General features: G+C 42.9%; 1 protein-coding gene across 3 annotated transcripts in view; it reads left to right on the top strand.

The window, feature by feature from the left end:
• Nucleotides 1-17,883, top strand: part of USP53 (ubiquitin specific peptidase 53) — an 84,537-nt gene that overhangs the window by 51,026 nt on the left and 15,628 nt on the right. For all 3 annotated transcript variants that reach the window (XM_083174456.1, XM_083174455.1, XM_083174457.1), the window contains exons 6-12: nt 8,253-8,358; nt 9,828-9,974; nt 11,110-11,259; nt 12,933-13,101; nt 13,323-13,475; nt 13,673-13,843; nt 16,063-16,801. In XM_083174456.1, the coding sequence (XP_083030582.1) occupies nt 8,253-8,358; nt 9,828-9,974; nt 11,110-11,259; nt 12,933-13,101; nt 13,323-13,475; nt 13,673-13,843; nt 16,063-16,801 (1,635 nt within the window). The remainder of the gene's footprint in view (nt 1-8,252; nt 8,359-9,827; nt 9,975-11,109; nt 11,260-12,932; nt 13,102-13,322; nt 13,476-13,672; nt 13,844-16,062; nt 16,802-17,883) is intronic.

The following is a 17,883-nucleotide window of genomic DNA, read 5'->3' as shown; positions in this document are numbered from 1 at the left end:
TTCTGGCTCAAAATTTTTCATTTTCACAAGGAATGAAGGAGACAAAGCATCCCAAAATCTGTGCCCCAATTTCTCCCGAGTACGGCAATGCCTCACATGTGACCAAAAAATACCAGTTGGGTGCATGGCAGGACTCAGAAGGGAAGGAGTGATTTTTGGATTTTGCAGCAAAGATTTTGGTGGAATGAATGGTGGGTACTATGTTGCATTAGCAAGACTCCCAAAGCACCAATACATTGGAACCCCCCCACAAGTCACCCCATTTTGCAAAGTACACCCCTCAGGGAATTCATCTAGGGGTATAGTGTACATTTCAAACCCCCAGGGGTTTCATCAATTTTGATACAACTGGGATGTGAAAATGGAAAATTACATTTTTTTTACACAAACATGCAGTTCTGGCTCAAAATTTTTCATTTTCACAAGGAATGAAGGAGACAAAGCACCCCAAAATCTGTGCCCCAATTTCTCCCGAGTACGGCAATGCCTCACATGTGACCAAAAAATACCAGTTGGGTGCATGGCAGGACTTAGAAGGGAAGGAGTGATTTTTGGATTTTGCAGCTCAGATTCTGGTGGAATTTTGGTGGGTGCTATGTCGCATTAGCAAGACCCCCCATGCACCAATACAGTGGAACCCCCCCACAAGTGACCCCATTTTGCAAACTACACCCCTCAGGGAATTCATCTAGGGGTATAGTGTATATTTCAAACCCCCAGGGGTTTCACCAATTTTGGTACAACTGGGATGTGAAAATGGAAAATTACATTTTTTTTTACACAAACATGCAGTTCTGGCTCAAAATTTTTCATTTTCACAAGGAATGAAGGAGACAAAGCACCCCAAAATCTGTGCCCCAATTTCTCCCGAGTACGGCAATGCCTCACATGTGACCAAAAAATACCAGTTGGGTGCATGGCAGGACTTAGAAGGGAAGGAGTGATTTTTGGATTTTGCAGCTCAGATTCTGGTGGAATTTTGGTGGGTGCTATGTCGCATTAGCAAGACCCCCCATGCACCAATACAGTGGAACCCCCCCACAAGTGACCCCATTTTGCAAACTACACCCCTCAGGGAATTCATCTAGGGGTATAGTGTACATTTCAAACCCCCAGGGGTTTCACCAATTTTGGTACAACTGGGATGTGAAAATGGAAAATTACATTTTTTTACACAAACATGCAGTTCTGGCTCAAAATTTTTCATTTTCACAAGGAATGAAGGAGACAAAGCACCCCAAAATCTGTGCCCCAATTTCTCCCGAGTACGGCAATGCCTCACATGTGACCAAAAAATACCAGTTGGGTGCATGGCAGGACTTAGAAGGGAAGGAGTGATTTTTGGATTTTGCAGCTCAGATTCTGGTGGAATTTTGGTGGGTGCTATGTCGCATTAGCAAGACCCCCCAAGCACCAATACAGTGGAACCCCCCCACAAGTGACCCCATTTTGCAAACTACACCCCTCAGGGAATTCATCTAGGGGTATAGTGTACATTTCAAACCCCCAGGGGGGGTTTCACCAATTTTGGTACAACTGGGATGTGAAAATGGAAAATTACATTTTTTTTACACAAACATGCAGTTCTGGCTCAAAATTTTTCATTTTCACAAGGAATGAAGGAGACAAAGCACCCCAAAATCTGTGCCCCCATTTCTCCAGAGTACGGCAATGCCTCACATGTGACCAAAAAATACCAGTTGGGTGCATGGCAGGACTCAGAAGGGAAGGAGTGATTTTTGGATTTTGGAGCACAGATTTTGGTGGAATGAATGGTGGGTGCTATGTTGCATTACCAATACAGTGGAACCCCCCCACAAGTGACCCCATTTTGCAAACTACACCCCTCAGGGAATTCATCTAGGGGTATAGTGTACATTTCAAACCCCCAGGGGTTTCATCAATTTTGGTACAACTGGGCAGTGAAAATGAAAAAAATACATTTTTTTTACACAAAAATGTACTTCTGGCTCAAAATTTTTCATTTTCACAAGGAATGAAGGAGACAAAGCACCCCAAAATCTGTGCCCCCATTTCTCCAGAGTACGGCAATGCCTCACATGTGACCAAAAAATACCAGTTGGGTGCATGGCAGGACTCAGAAGGGAATGAGTGATTTTTGGATTTTGCAGCTCAGATTCTGGTGGAATGAATGGTGGGTGCTATGTGGCATTAGCAAGACCCCCGAAGCACGGTGAAATGATGAACCTAATAATCCATAGATGTGTGGTATATTTTGAAACACTCCTTTATACATAGGCCGGGTTTGTCGGGGCAAGTTTCACAGTGGAAAATAGTATCCTTTCTTATTCCCTTTTTATAGCAAACTTTGCACCTTTTTTGTGTCCTGCCCTTTCTTGCAGTGGAGGGGATTTCGTTGGGAAAATGCTGCCCTGGTACAATACGGGGGCCAGTACTAGAAGTACTGGGGCCCTCTGCCTGCTGATTCCCAAATATTAGGCTCTTTATGACTTCCTCTTGAAAGTGCATAAATGTCCCCCTCTGGCCGGTAGAACGGAATAGCACGTAAGCGTTATACAGTGCCATCTGGATGATATACACGGCCAGCTTCTTGTACCAGATATTTGTTTTCCGCAGGGCACTGTACGGCTTCAGTACCTGATCTGAAAGATCCACTCCGCCCATGTACTTATTGTAATCTAGGATACAATTTGGTTTTGAGGTGTGGGTACTGGTACCTCGTACAGGGATGGAGGTGGTACTGTCTCCATGAATTGTTGTCAGTATAAGGACATCCCTCTTGTCCTTATATTTGACCAACAACATATTTTCGGTGCATATTCCCCTGCTTTCACCCCTTCTCATTACTTGGGCAATGTGCGTTTTGGGGAGGCCTCTTTGGTTCTTGCGCACAGTACCGCAAGCTGCTGTACCTCTTGAACCAAGGGCCTTAAACAGGGGGATGCTGGTGTAAAAGTTATCCACATAGAGGTGATAACCCTTATCCAGGAAGGGGTGCATTAAATCCCAGACAATTTTTCCACTAACACCTACGAGGGAGGGGGGGCATTCTGGTGGTTCAATTCTTGAATCCTTCCCTTCATATACCCTAAACTTGTGGGTGTACCCTGTGGTGCTTTCACACAGCTTATACATTTTTATGCCATACCTTGCCCTCTTACTGGGAAGGTACTGGCGGAATTTAACCCTTCCTTTAAAATGTATAAGGGACTCGTCGATACTAATACATTTATCAGGGATGTATAGCTCTGCAAATTTGGCACTGAAATGATCAATGACCGGCCTGACTTTGAATAGCCTGTCAAAGGTGGGATCATCTCTGGGTGGGCACTGTGCATTATCGGTGTAATGTATAAATTTATGGATTGCCTCAAAACGAGCCCGGGGCATGGCCATACGGTGAAATGGGGTGCTGTACAGAACATCTGTACTCCAATATTGCCTAATTTGTGGCTTTTTTACTATGCCCATGTGTAACACCAGACCCCAAAACGTCATCATCTCTACTGCATCTACAGGGGTCCACCTAGCAAATGATGACGTGGGGTTTTGAGCAATAAACTGCTGGGCATATAAATTAGTTTGGTCCACCATTAAATTTATAAAATCATCAGAGAAAAATAATTTGAAAAAGTCAATTTCTCTGAGACCTGTGGAATCAAATTGGATTCCTGGCATGGCCAAAAACTCAGGAACCTGGGGCTCAAAATTGTCTGGTGGTGGGGTCCATACGAGATCAATTATTGGGGGGGGGGTCTCAGCTGCTCTACGGGGGCGTCTTTGAGGGGGTCCCTTATCACCAGAGGAGGAAGAAGAGCTTAAGACGAATCCTTCAAATTCCCCGCTTGCCTCACTGGCTGTGTCAGAGTCAGAGGCAAGCATGGCATATGCCTCCTCCACTGAATACATTCTCCTGGATGACTGGGACGACATTTGGGATGCCATTTATATTTTTGTGTTACTGGTAGTGAAATGTTTCAACACGTGTATAGTGTAGGGGGGGGGGGGGTACAAACTTTATTTCAACCCGGGGGGTATGTAGTGTGTATTGTGTATGTAGTGCAGAAAAAAAAAATACAAAAAAAAAAAATTGAAGGGTTAAAAAAAAAAAAAATGGAAGGGGTTAAAAAAAAAAAATGGAAGGGGTTAAAAAAAAAAAAAAGGTCCTGCGCCAAAAATTGAGCACAGATGTTGGTCAGTAACGTCCGTCACTGAACAGCGCTCAAAGGCAACAGGAATTTGATCAAAAAAAAAAAAAAATAGATCAACCCTGTGCCGAAAAAGCTGATCAGTGATGTACGTCACTGATCAGCGCACAGTGGCCACAGGACACACACAAAATCACAGTGTGTGTAAAAAAAAAAAATTTAAAAAAGACCCCACAGCACTCACAAAAAATAAAAAAAGGTGATCAGTGATGCGACACTGATTACCAGTGAGGGGCAGCAGGTGCACAACCTTTGGTGCAACTGGCAGCAACTGACAGGTATATATAAAAAAAAAAACCTCTGTACCCCCAAAAAGTTGCTGATCACCTCAGATATAGTGATCAGCACAAAAGGCGGGGGCAGCAGACACAAAATTTAGCACTCTCTGTCACTATCTCTCTCTATCTCTCACTATCTATCACTCTATGACACTGCAGCAGCAGCACTGACAGGTATATCTATATATAAAAAAACCTGCGCCCCCAAAAAGTTGCTGATCAGTTAATTTATACTGATCAGCACAAAAGGGGGGGCAGCAGTCAGTTATATAAAAAATATATAGCACAATCTGTCACTATCTCTCTATCTCTCTCTCTCTCTATCTCTCTCTATCTATCTATAGCTCTATCACACTGCAGCAGCACAAAATATAGCACTAGGCCTCTCTATCTCTCTCTCTCTCTATATCTCTTTCAGTTATATAAAAAATATATAGCACAATCTGTCACTATCTGTCACTATCTCTCTCTCTATCTCTCTCTCTATCTCTCTCTCTCTATCTCTCTCTATCTCTCTATCTATAGCTCTATCACACTGCAGCAACACAAAATATAGCACTAGGCCTCTCTATCTCTCTCTATCTCTCTCTCTATCTAATAACTCGCAGCAGCACAAGATGTCACAGGATGTCACAAGATGTCACAAGAATAAGCAATATCTAGGCAGTGATCAGGTAAGTATTTGGATGGGTTCTGGTCAGTATTGGCGGCAGCTGGGCACGGTGACCGCACTGCACGCTATTCCAGACCGGAATGGCGTCTGCAGTGCAGTCACCGTTAGTTTAAACCCCCCTCCTTGGCTGTGATTGGTCCGTCGGTCCGACGAACCAATCACGGCCTTTGGGGGCGGGCGGGGTGAGGTGGGGTGACACCAGTGTCACCCTTACACCCCGCGGTGATTGGTGCTGTACTTTACAGCACCAATCACCTCCGATCCCGTGTCACCGGCGAACGTTATTCGCCGGTGACACAGAAAACGCTGTGAATGGCTGTTCACACTGAACAGCCAATCACAGCGATCGCCGACGGGGGGGCGGCATCGCAGCCCCCCCTGGGCATGCACGGACATGCACGGACATGTCTGCTGCATCGTCCCTCTGTCACTGCGTCTCTAGACGCAGTGACAGTTTTAAGCCATGACGTATATATACGTCAAATGTCGTGAAGGGGTTAATATTACAGGGCAGGTGCAATTAGAATTGTAATCCATTTTTGCAATAAATAGGTTTTTTTGTATGTTCGCCAGGGTTATGGGCTTAAGCCCATACACACTAGAAGATTCTTTCCAATCTGGCTGGTTGGAATGAAAATCTGGAAATTTACAATTGGCCGTTTGCGTCCAAACCCTTGGAAATGGACAAAAGCTGTCATCTGCCTTAAGGCCCATGCACACTAGAAGATATTGGCATCAATCTCGTTTAGAAAGGGGCTTCTGAATGATATTGATGGCAATATCTTCTAGTGTGTATGCTCCCCCCACTCATATCATGCCGTTTGCACTCATTGTTCATTGTGGATGCATATCTTTTCATGATCAGCTCAATCGAAATTGTTCCACCAATAACTTCAGTCTTTCATATCTTCTAATGTGTATGGGCCTTAAATTGACCAATTTGTCTGTAGGACCAATTTGTGTCTGTTTTCTATGTTTAGGAGCAAATGGTCAATTGTCATTTGCTCCCAAAAATTTCCAGATTTTCATTCCAACCAGCCGGATTGGAAAGATAATCTTCTGTTGTGTATGGGCCTTTAAGCCCCATACACACTTGCTGATGCCGACTCCAAGGTGAGCGATGGCCGTGCAGCAGCATAGCCGTCATTAACTATGTCCTCCTTCATCTGGACATGCTGGACGAGGGGGTTGTTAATGACGCGTGGGTCTACACACACTAGGTGATATAGATGGGTGAGCGATTTGGTTTTGTTTCACAATAGGAGTGCAATACATTACTAAAATAAGTGTTCTAATGTAATGACCAGCAACAGCAATTCAGGGGACCTTGCACCCCCAAAAAGAATGCTGCACACTTTAATTTATAGGTCTTCTATTTAATGCAGTATACTTTTAGGAGTACTATTCTTTGTCCCATTACTCTTTACATACATATGGCATACAGGCTATCCCAGAGGTTCCCAAACTTTTTTAAATCATGGCACCCTGGATTATCAGAATTTTTTTCATGTTATGTTATCCTTCGGTTTAATTATGTGTCGAGGGACAGGTTTCACTTCTGTTCATCCACACAGTTCATGATTGGCTGCTACCAGCACTAGTTTTGGCTATTACAATGAACATTAGTAATTTGCATTGGTCCTGGACCACCAACCTGAGGTGCCACACGGCACACCGTTTGAGAACCACTGGGCTATACAAAATAAGGTAAACTTAAACAACCAAATCTTCTGTCAGAAAAATAAAATAAAATAGGGGGTGGGGGGTGTGATACCTTATTTCATTAATGCAATGGTGAAATCGGTGAAACCATATAGCGCTACCCTTGTATGTTTAACAAAATAACATAACTTATATTGAAGCGATGATCCAAAGATATTTCAGGTTCTCTGGGCACCTGAAATGACAATAATGATATCCCCTGGTCCCAATTCAATGGGATTTTTTGGAAGTCGGGGTATATCACCAAAGAAAGATCATTGTGCAGTATCCAAAATTAACACAAACTTTTATTCTATACAGGAGACTCACAATGATAGTTGTAAAAAAGCGTATAATCACATATTCTTATGGCAAAACTGCAAACGCCCATCCAGTGGCATCCAGGACTTTGTTGTTCTAATAGAGGGTCCAGGCATCGGTAATTCCCAGTCCTCAATACGTCCAGAATCAATGGAGGGTCGCCGCTCAGCCACAAGGAGTTCACAGCAGAAGTGTGATACATGCTGTGAACTCCTTGTGGCTGAGCGGCGACCCTCCATTGATTCTGGACGTATTGAGGACTGGGAATACCGGTGCCTGGACCCTCTATTAGAACAACAAAGTCCTGGATGCCACTGGATGGGCGTTTGCAGTTTTGCCATAAGAATATGTGATTATACGCTTTTTTACAACGATCATTGTGAGTCTCCTGTATAGAATAAAAGTTTGTGTTAATTTTGGATACTGCACAATGATCTTTCTTTGGTGATATACCCCGACTTCCAAAAAATCCCATTGAATTGGGACCAGGGGATATCATTATTGTCATTTCAGGTGCCCAGAGAACCTGAAATATCTTTGGATCATCGCTTCAATATAAGTTATGTTATTTTGTTAAACATACAAGGGTTGCGCTATATGGTTTCACCGATTTCACTATTGCATATATTGTCACAATTTCGAGTGTTTGTTTGGCAGGACACTTGGTGCTTATCATAAGCTGCTGTACCTTGTCAATCTGCGCTCTTTTGGGTAATGACCCCCTTTTTTGGAACCTTATTTCATTCAGTTGCTCATATAGCCTACCATAATGTGCTACAATATTCTTCCGACACATAGTATTTTAACTTTTGTTACAGGCTACACATTCTTGCTTTTTACTAGGTGAATCATTAGTGAAATAAGGTGCACATCTCATCTGTCTTTATAAGAAACACAAAATCCTGTTTGCTTTTTGTTATTTTTTTTTTTTAAACATATTTTTTGGCCATTTGGGATAATAAAGTTAAACATGCCAGAGAAAAGGTGCTTTAGGGATTACTATAGCAATGCAAAGGCCCTAATGGATGTTTGACCTATTGTTTGTTATTATCACCTTCTGTAACTCCTGTCTCTTACTTTGTTGTCCAGTAATGAAGTTGACCGAATGCTAGAACGACACGAGCGCCTGAAGCCAGATATGTTTGCAGAGTTACTGCAGGCTGCAAACACAGCAGATGACTACAGAAAATGTCCGGTAAGTAAAATAGTCCATGTTTTTCACCAACCTTATTGGTAGAGCTTTGTCTGCCTTTTAATAACTGGGTCTCATGTGATATGTTCTCTATATATTAGCTGTTTATCTTGAAAACTACTTGCACAATTGCATTTGCGGAGAAGGTTAAATAGTTGAGTCGCACCCGGTCTCCCTTGAATCATTTTTTTTTTTTTTTTTTTGAAAGACCTCATGTGCCGTTTGAGAATGGGCCTCCACATCAGAGGCCTGGGTCATAATGTAGTATCAGAGAAAGCTGGAAGACATTCAGCTATTTTGTTTAATAAATAAAACTGCACAGGGTAAGGGGGTGAGCAAAACGACCAGTTACAAGCTGCAGTCAGACAGTTGTCACAATTAAAGTAATATTACAGGTGCTCTCCACACACATATACAATTTAAAAAAAATATTAAATTTAAATTGAGAGTACAAAACATCTGAAATAGAAAAAAAAAAATATATATATTGATATACGTGGGTGTGGTTCTGTCTTTGTGAGCCAGTACTTAATTGGAGTAGCATACGTTCTATATGAAATCTGTGTAATAAAGAGCGATGGTCAGCATGGGGTCTCTCCAGAATGATAAGACCATGAGGAGCTTTGACAATTTATTACAATGTTTTGGAAACTAACATTCCCTTGGCCAAATGTAATGGCCTGAGAGTATGGCGGCCGTGTGGAGTTTTTTAAAGGGACAATGATTTACAACACAATCATGCTGTGTAAATGATTGCCCCTTTTTTAAGAAAAAAACCTTTGAGTATGGCCAGCATCCTGTGTGGCCACCAAACTTGGTGAATGCTGTGTGGGTATATGAATTTTCCAAATCCTGATACTTTGTTCAATAAAACTGATTTAAAGTGTTTTTGCAAGAGTTGATGAGAGGATCAGCGCATACCTTATTAAATTATTATTTATATTTTATTGGGGAGATTATTACCACTTACATATTTAAATGAGCTTTTGCGAAGTCTACACCAACTGCTGCACCGCAAAATGTTACTTTTTGTTTTTTGACTACTCATTGATCCCTTGTAAACAACCCTCCCTGTACACTCACACGCTCACTTATTTTATTGCTGTAATGGGAAGTGGAATGCTTAAGTGTTTTTGCATTTTAAGTACTATGCAATTTTACATTTATACTATTAGCAAACCTTTTTTTACATCTTATTGCTAACTATATGTTGGAAGCATCTTTTAACAAGCTCTATATTCTACAGGGTTTAACTATTTGAAACTTATATTTAATAACAGCCATTAAGCTACATTTTATAAAATGTTTCAGTCCTTAGTTTATGCCAAAGCCTAATACTGTGTCCCATTTTGCACACCGCTTATTTGAAACGGTTTTCCATCTGTAGCAAGTGGTAAGGTTGGAGACATTCATGTACAGCTTTTTGTTTCAAAATTTCTGAAGGTTAATTTTCTTTTTTCTTAAATCTATAGAGCAATTGTGGACAAAAGATCAAAATTCGTCGGGTGCTCATGAACTGTCCAGAAATAGTAACCATTGGTTTGGTTTGGGATTCTGAGAACTCTGATTTGACGCAAGACGTTGTTCGGAATTTGGGTACACAGCTTTACTTACCTGGGGTATGTGTCTGTGCGTATTTGCCCTCCCTTTCTTCCCTCCACATAGATTGCAATTCAAGCTTTTTATTTGTTAATGACTAGTTTTTGACTATGCATGCCCAGGTAACTTACGTGGGCCGTTATGGTGCTGTTCATTGCGTTCAAAAACAAGCTCAACACCGTTTGAATCCCATATGAAGAACATATTTTAGGTGGTAATTAAATTGTTAGTGAGGGGCTTCAGCAACAGCCCAACTTGCATCCCATTCACTGAAGAGACCCTCCACCTTGGTTACGATAACAGGTTTCATGGGAATTTGGCCATGTTGCCATCAATTGAATTTCCCCAATTCCATACACCCATAGAATTTATATAGACTGGCGGACCGATGTTGTGTTGAACAGTTAAAAAGGTAAAAAGGCCATTTGTATTGATTAAGGTCCTAATTGAGATATGTATGCAAACCCAATGTTTACATTTTTGGATCTTCACATGAGCCACATGCAGATTCGGCAACTACATTGTTCATAGTGCCCTAAATGTTTCGCAATGACTGACATTTGTAGGTTTCAGCAGGCAGCATTACAGAAAATATGGGTATAATACCCCTGTTTCTGGGTGTGCTGAAGCCGCTAGCAGGATTTAGCTTCACTGGCTTGTATAACTTCCCAGTCCTCCTGAGTAACCAGAGGATTACTACAATGACTTATGTTTATGCAGATGCTATGTTTTCTAATGCGGCAGATCAGAGATGGTGGAAGAAGTCCTCTTGACAAGACGCCGTCCACGGCTTTATCATATTTTCGCACATATAAGTAGACGTGAAAACATTAATACACAATAGCATTATACAGCACATTTGTAAAAGTGGAAATGGCATTTGCTTCCACTACTTATGTTACATGTGAGTGACCAGAGTGTTGAACTATTTATAAGTAATGTTCCAATAAGCACTGACAAGTAAAAATGCTAGTGGCAACGCTACAAACAGTTTCTAGTGTCACATGGCTACTGTATGTATTGTAATTTGAAGTAAAAAATAAAATGTTAGCTTGAATTTTAAATACATCTTTTGTGTTATTGTATGTATTAGAATCATTCATATTTCAACTTTTTTTTTTTACAAAATCTAATGAATTCCATCCCCCACCCCAGTTGTTTTTCAGAGTGACTGATGAACAAGCAAAAGAGAGTAGACTTTACCTTGTTGGTATGATCTGCTATACTAGCCATCACTATTGTGCCTTTGCCTATCATACTAAAAGTGCCCGATGGATTTTGTTTGATGATGCTTCTGTGAAAGAGGTAAGCTCCTTCTTTTTTTTTTCACCTTCTAAAACGTGTATTCTCAAAACCAAAGCTTTTGAGATGTACTTAGATATCCTGCATTGTATTCACGCTTTGTTTGCTTCACTGCTAGTGTACAACTCCAGAATGCAGTGCTGACATTTGCAAAAGAGGTTTACTCTGACCTGTGTACTTGAGATTCCTGTTTATTTTTGGTGTGCATTTGCTTCCTACCTTTTCTATAATTGAGATGTTTATATGGTATCTGTAGTGTTCACTCTAGGAGTGACAGCGGACAGGGCGCCGGGGGGCAGACCGGACACGCTGCCGTCACAGCTGGGGGTGTGCCCAGACTGCAGCCGCCGTCATCAACGGGGGCGTGCCCGGGCCGCCGCCGTCATCAAAGAGGTCGGGCCTGGCCCCTCCGAAGCCACTGTGCTGCCGGGGAAGCGCTGGGCATTTCCGTCTGCGGCGACGCTGGGCTTCCCTGTGAGGCTGTTTTAGCGAGGCACTGCGAGAGGGGCAGGGCGCATTTTGCCCTTTTAAAAATCGGGAACACTACATCTGGATGGCATAGACAGTACGCAGTGGGGTATATTTAATGCAGGCGGCGAGCTATACGGCAAGCAGCGCCGATAGCTTGCTGTCAGAGTATTCAATGCTGTCTTTTTTTTTTTTTTTCACCAAGGGTGGGAAAAGGCGGGGCTCACCACAAAATGCAGCAGGCGCCGCCGTTTGAGGGAATTCTCGCGGTCCTCTGGTGAGGATTTTGCCGGAATATTGAATATGGTGAGGGGGTTTGACCGTGAGGATAGTGTTTTCATCGATCCTTGTCAAAACAAGCCATCCTCGCCGTACAAACCCCCTCACCGCCCGCATTGAATATACCCCAGTATGTCAACAGGGTCAATAAGTTAACCCAAACATTTTGCTGCATGACTTTCTGGATTGGGGTTAAAACAACAAAAATATATTAGCAGATTTATTAAGCATGGTGATGTGCTAACGCAGCAGCCAATCAGCTCCTTACTGTCAAGTCACATGCTAAATTTGAAAAATGCTAGTTAAGAGCTGATCGGCTGGTGCGTTATCACCGACAACTTTATCACTTCTCCAGGCTTGCTAGATCTGCAGAAACCTGTCTCTCTATTGACTGTCATTCTTTCAATCAACACCATTTTGTGTTCTTTTTATGCACAATTTTGGGGATTTGTTTGACGTAGGTTATACTTCTTAAAGCTTATTTGTGTGAATTGTTTTGTAATGTTCTTTTGAAGGATTATAATTATGCAAATCATGGATAATTATGATTTAATTTTTTCTTAAATCTGTTGTAACCCACGTTCTTGGGTCCTTTTTTCTATGCCATGAATATGTAGTCATTGTGAGCAGACTGACTTAGCGTGAAATTTCTAAGGAGCTGTAGTTGTGAGTGTTTTGGAATAAGAGCTTATTTTCTACTTCTGCTCCACTGAACAGCGTACACACTAATGGAATGACAAGAAAACAAATGCCTTCCACTTGAATCAACTGCTTTAGCATAATACATATGTTTTTTATTCTCTACAGGGAGTTATAAGACCCAAACTAAATGGCTTTTTGCATATTGTGTACTGCCGGCAGCACTAATTGGAGCATCTTTTCTAAACATTCGATCTCTTGACATGAGTTCTGTTTCCTTGGTTATTCAGGTTGGGACGAAATGGAAAGATGTGGTCACAAAGTGCATTCGGTGTCATTACCAGCCCTTGTTACTGTTTTATGCAAATCCAGATGGCACATCAGTGACTACAGACGACGCTCTCAGGCAAGTCCTGCACTGGTCGCACTACAAGAGGATTTTCAACAATGCGGACACAGGTGTGTAGTGTTACTTTTATATTGGTGAAGGGACAACAATTGAAGGAAAAGGCTTAGCATAACGGTGATAGGGCCTGGAAATGGCGGCTTTTGGTGTTTTATGCAGTGACCTCTTCAAAGATTTTGCTTTATAGACCTATATAGTTGGTTACTTCGTAGACACAAGTTTCTAACATGAATGTCATAAAATTAACTTTAACCTTTCTTTAATGTTTCCAAAGCAAATGATCGGATTTCATCAACCTCAAAAAAGCCAGAGTACAATAGAGATCGCGACTTTGAAGAACATGTCTATCAAAACAGTGGTTACAAATATCAAACGGAGGAGTCTGGATTTAATCGGGGAGTTCAATCAAGTGCTGGACGAGGGCCTGGTAGGTTACACTTTCATTCTGACTAAATATATTTGTATCTTTATAAGGTGCGACAGATGTCTTCGTATTTTCACAATACTTTTATGTAATCATACTTTATATGAGATTAGAGTCCTAATGAACCACCTTGTAACTGTTTAAGGAGAGCTCTCCGGAACAGGGAGGAAATATGTTTATTTATTTATTTTCGTATTAAGTTAAACTAGGTCGCAATGATCATCAGGAAAAGATAAAGGACTTGTCACGAGAATGTGCCCAAAGGGCGAATGACCTAAAAAGCGTGTCTGCATCATCCTCTTCCGTATCATCCTCATCTCACAGAAGAATTGTGGATAAAACCCAGAGGAAAGAACTCGCCAGACCAAAAGGTAATAGTGTATGTCTGTGTTCACAATATATACTTGGCATTTCATTTTCTTAAATTCGAGCGCTTCATTTTATTGTGTCTGGGCACAAATGGTGTGCTCACGTCATCTGTCCATGAATATCCTGAAAACCTGGTCTAGTCTTGTAAAGGAGAACAGGGCCCTTTTAGCACTTGCCTGCAGTGGAGTAAGAAAGTAAAGGGTTAACCTATGGCCCAAGTTCTGTCTTCTTAAATTGAAGTTTGCAGAGGTTCAGCATAGGAGCATTTCAGAAGCACATGGCAGGAAAAGGAAAGGAATGTTCCTTTCAGATAAGCCCCTCTACCTTTCTCTCTGAAAAGTGTCACATCAGGGACCACAATCAAAAGGGAGGATGCAGACCGAACCAGCAGGAAAACTTTATCGGGGTGAAGCGGGCCCGCACATCACCTGCATGTATGAAAAATGATGTAATCGTCATGGGAGTGCGTTATCCCCACCCGATGGGGATACGCATCCTCCCATAACGGCTTTGCGCTCCTCCCTGCGCTGTTGTACTGGGCATTTGCCGTTTTTCATGTATAGCCCTGTGTCCTCGGGGCATGTGCAGTTTTTAATGTTTAGCGCTGGTCTTGGCGTCCTCAAATTAAAAGAATGCATGTCCGGGGTAATGTTCGCATGGGATGCTTTATACCCAGCGCAGGCGCTGTTTTAATTTGAAGACTCCGAAGAGCAGCAATTGGGTGAAACATTAGAAGGCTGGAGACCCGCAGCGCCAGAAAAAGCTGGCGATCCACGGCGGGGCTCCATAAGGAACGACATCGCTGCATAGTACGGGGGATATTCAATCTCCGGCGAGCACCTCCCACCGGGGAGATGCCCGCTGGGCCCTATTCAATGCTGTCTTCCCCGACAGCATTGAGCAGGGTATCTCGGCAGAAAGAGCCCGACATCCCAAGCGGTCGGGCTCGTTCTGCCGAGAACAATCGGGAAGTGACGAGCTGCCGACTGCAGCTCGCCTCTACCCGGCCGCAACTCGTGGCCACGCCCCCTTTTCGCTCCCCGGCAGGCGGGACATTGAATCCCGCTTGCGTGTTCTCGGTCGAGCTGACAGAGAACGGGACTGGGTCACGGCGGTCGAGCAAGCTCGACTGCCGTGACCCTGACATTGAAAACCGCCCTACATCGGTTAAGACCCAGGCACACTCTTTAAAATACAGCATATCTGCTAAGCCTCCTCCCCTGTAGCACCGCCTGTTAAAAGCCTGCATCGTCTGTGTCCTGCATCAACGGAAGCGATATTCCCTGCCACAACGCACGGGGATAGCGTATATATTCCCCTAATAGCTGGATAATACATTTACCCCAGTGTTCCCTGCTACAGTTGTCATTGCTGGGGCCAGGGCTGTTGGAAACATAGCGCAGGTGGAAAGGTCTTTTTGCTGAACTCTGAGTGGACTTTACTAGTATAATTCTTCTTGCTGTTCACTGGGTTTCTGGTTCTACTTGAATAAAGCTTTGGTTTGCCATGAGCACAGTTTGGAAAACCCTGCCTTAAAACACATTGATGCCTTGTGATTTTCTAAGAGAGAATTAGAACAGCCCTTCTGGTGCTGTTCTAATGCTGAAAAAGGCACCCGACTTAAGCCTGACTCGCACCCTTCGCAGGCCGAATTAGCTGAAAATTGCTTGCACCTCTAAAGCCGTAAAGTGTCGTGATTCGCACTTGCGAAACATCCACAACCTTCGGGGCTACTAGGATTGACCCCTTAGTCAATCTGGGGGTTCACTCCCCTATTGAATGCTGCCGTTAATGGCAGCATTGAAGGGTGTCCGATCCGACCTTTTAAAGTTTGATATGGTTTTTCGGAATCAGCCGTGGATTGTCGAATTGCTGACTATTTTTCGACAATCCGAGGCGATCCACGGACTTTCCAACACTCTACAGACTGAACATTACATTTCTACTGTCGGATCAAACCAAAACGGCCCAGTGCTTTTTACTGTCGGAACGTTATAACAGTCGGGATCCCGAATTGAGTACACTTAATCTGTCACCAACTTGGGCATCCAACATTGAGGGGAAGAGTACTATTTGGGTTCTCTAAAGCAACTATAAATGTGATTTATCAGTGCATTGCAGTAAGGGGTTAATTTCATTTTAAGGAAATTACATCATAGTTTTTCAAATCCTTTTAGAAAGGTTATTTATGAAATCGTAAACTTTTTTTTTTTCTTTTAAGAACCATCATCTGGAGGTGTGGCATTCCATTCAAAGTCCTTTTCAAGTACACAGCCGAAATCGTTGTCTCCTTCACGTGCTAATGGCTTTAGGCAGTATCCCGATCCTCACTTCTTCAGCAGTCAAGGGAAAGGTGCTTATAGGCAACAGAGACAGGAGCAGCAGTCAAAGCAAATGTCGTCATCATCCAGTACAGGCCATACTGCAGTTCCTGAGCCTAAGCAATTATCCAGAGGGAAGAACCATATCGTAACCGGCTACGATACAGATAGCAGTCTCGAATACAGAGAAAAGGGAAATGGTAGAAGCAAAAAACCCTGGCGGCCTATGCGAGAGACTCTTAACGTGGATAGCATCTTTACTGAAAATGAGAAAAGCCAATCCAGCCCACGGCATTTAGCAAACTCTAATGGTAAACATCAAACAGTCAAGGATCAAAGCCTTAATCACTGCTCCAAAGAGAGTCCTAAGAGAAAAGTCCTGATGACCATTTATGAGGATGAGATAAAACAGGAATCTGGCAGCAGGAGTTCTTTGGAGTCTGTTGGGAAAGGTCAGATGGAAAGGAATAAATTTATTCCAGAGTCCAAGATGTACCACCTTGACAGCTGGCAGAGGGCGGAGTCTGGATATGAAAGCAGTGACCACATCAGCAGTGGGTCAAGCAATCTAGATTCTCCAGTAATTGAAGGCACTAGCTTTGCTGATATGAAAGGTCTTCAAGAAGCAAATCTGACCAGGTAAGCAAAGTCTATTACACTTGTGCGTAGTCTCTCGCTAGCTTGTTGCATTAAAGTTTTCATAGCTGTTACATTGGCCAGTATTCAATGAGAAAAATTTGCCTTGTTTTATGGCGAGTTTGTGCTGTTTTCGCGTTGGAAGGAGCATTTTGCTCTCCAAAAGTGAACCACCCTATTCAATGTGATATTTTCGCCGTCTTTTTAAGTGATTTTCGCTGTGTCTCTTCGTGTAGCAATTCTCCATCTTTTCATGGAGAACTGGAATGTGAACTTTTAAACTAAAAGGTGTTTTTTTTTTTTTTTTTTTACACAGAGCAGCCAGCAGGGGGCCGGAGCTCTCGAGCCGCTCATTAGATATTCATATATTCACTGCATCCGATCATTACATATGCACGATCGGGTGCAGTGAATACTGGGTCCCACGCTGGCTATAGGGGGGAGGGGGCAGCTTGTGCTGCCTGGGTCCCGGGGAGCCCACCTCCCCTCCACATATGTTCTGGGGCAGCCAGGGAGACTTTAATCTCCCTGGCTGCCCCCGGCTCCCTGCCGCAGACGCTCGTCCGCTGCAGGGGTTAAGACTCGCGGCGAGTCTTAACCATATTGAATAGTGGGAGCAGGAGAGGCAGCGATCCCTCCGGAACAGGGCGAGTGCATGGCGAGAGTAAAAATCTCTCGCCATGCACGGAGAATTTTTCACGTTGAATACTGCCCATTGACTGATTATCAATGTTGGAGTCCTTTTGAATACGGTCCAAGTTTGCTGGAGGTGCAGGATGCCAGTCGAACTGGGGCTTTATTTTTTTGTTTTAAGTGTCTGTCATTTACAAGGCTTGGTTTTACCTTGTATTTGATTGCTGCTAAATATGTCTGAGTTCACCTGGCCTTCCCAACCCCAAGGGAGTGAGCTTTTTTTGTCCATATAGATTGAAATGTAACGGGGTGCAATTTGGCAAAAGGGCACGTGTATCGCATTTTATTATAATAAGGTTTCACATAGATGTTTAGAGCTTAATTGTCTCATGGTAGAAACATCATTTTGTTTCTTTGTTAGGCAAACAGCATTGTGAAAAAGATGCAATTGA

The sequence above is a fragment of the Crinia signifera genome, chromosome 1 (assembly GCF_055691185.1).
Source record: "Crinia signifera chromosome 1, ASM5569118v1, whole genome shotgun sequence".
Taxonomy (NCBI): Eukaryota; Metazoa; Chordata; class Amphibia; order Anura; family Myobatrachidae; genus Crinia; species Crinia signifera.
This window is presented reverse-complemented; position numbering and strand designations above follow the sequence as displayed.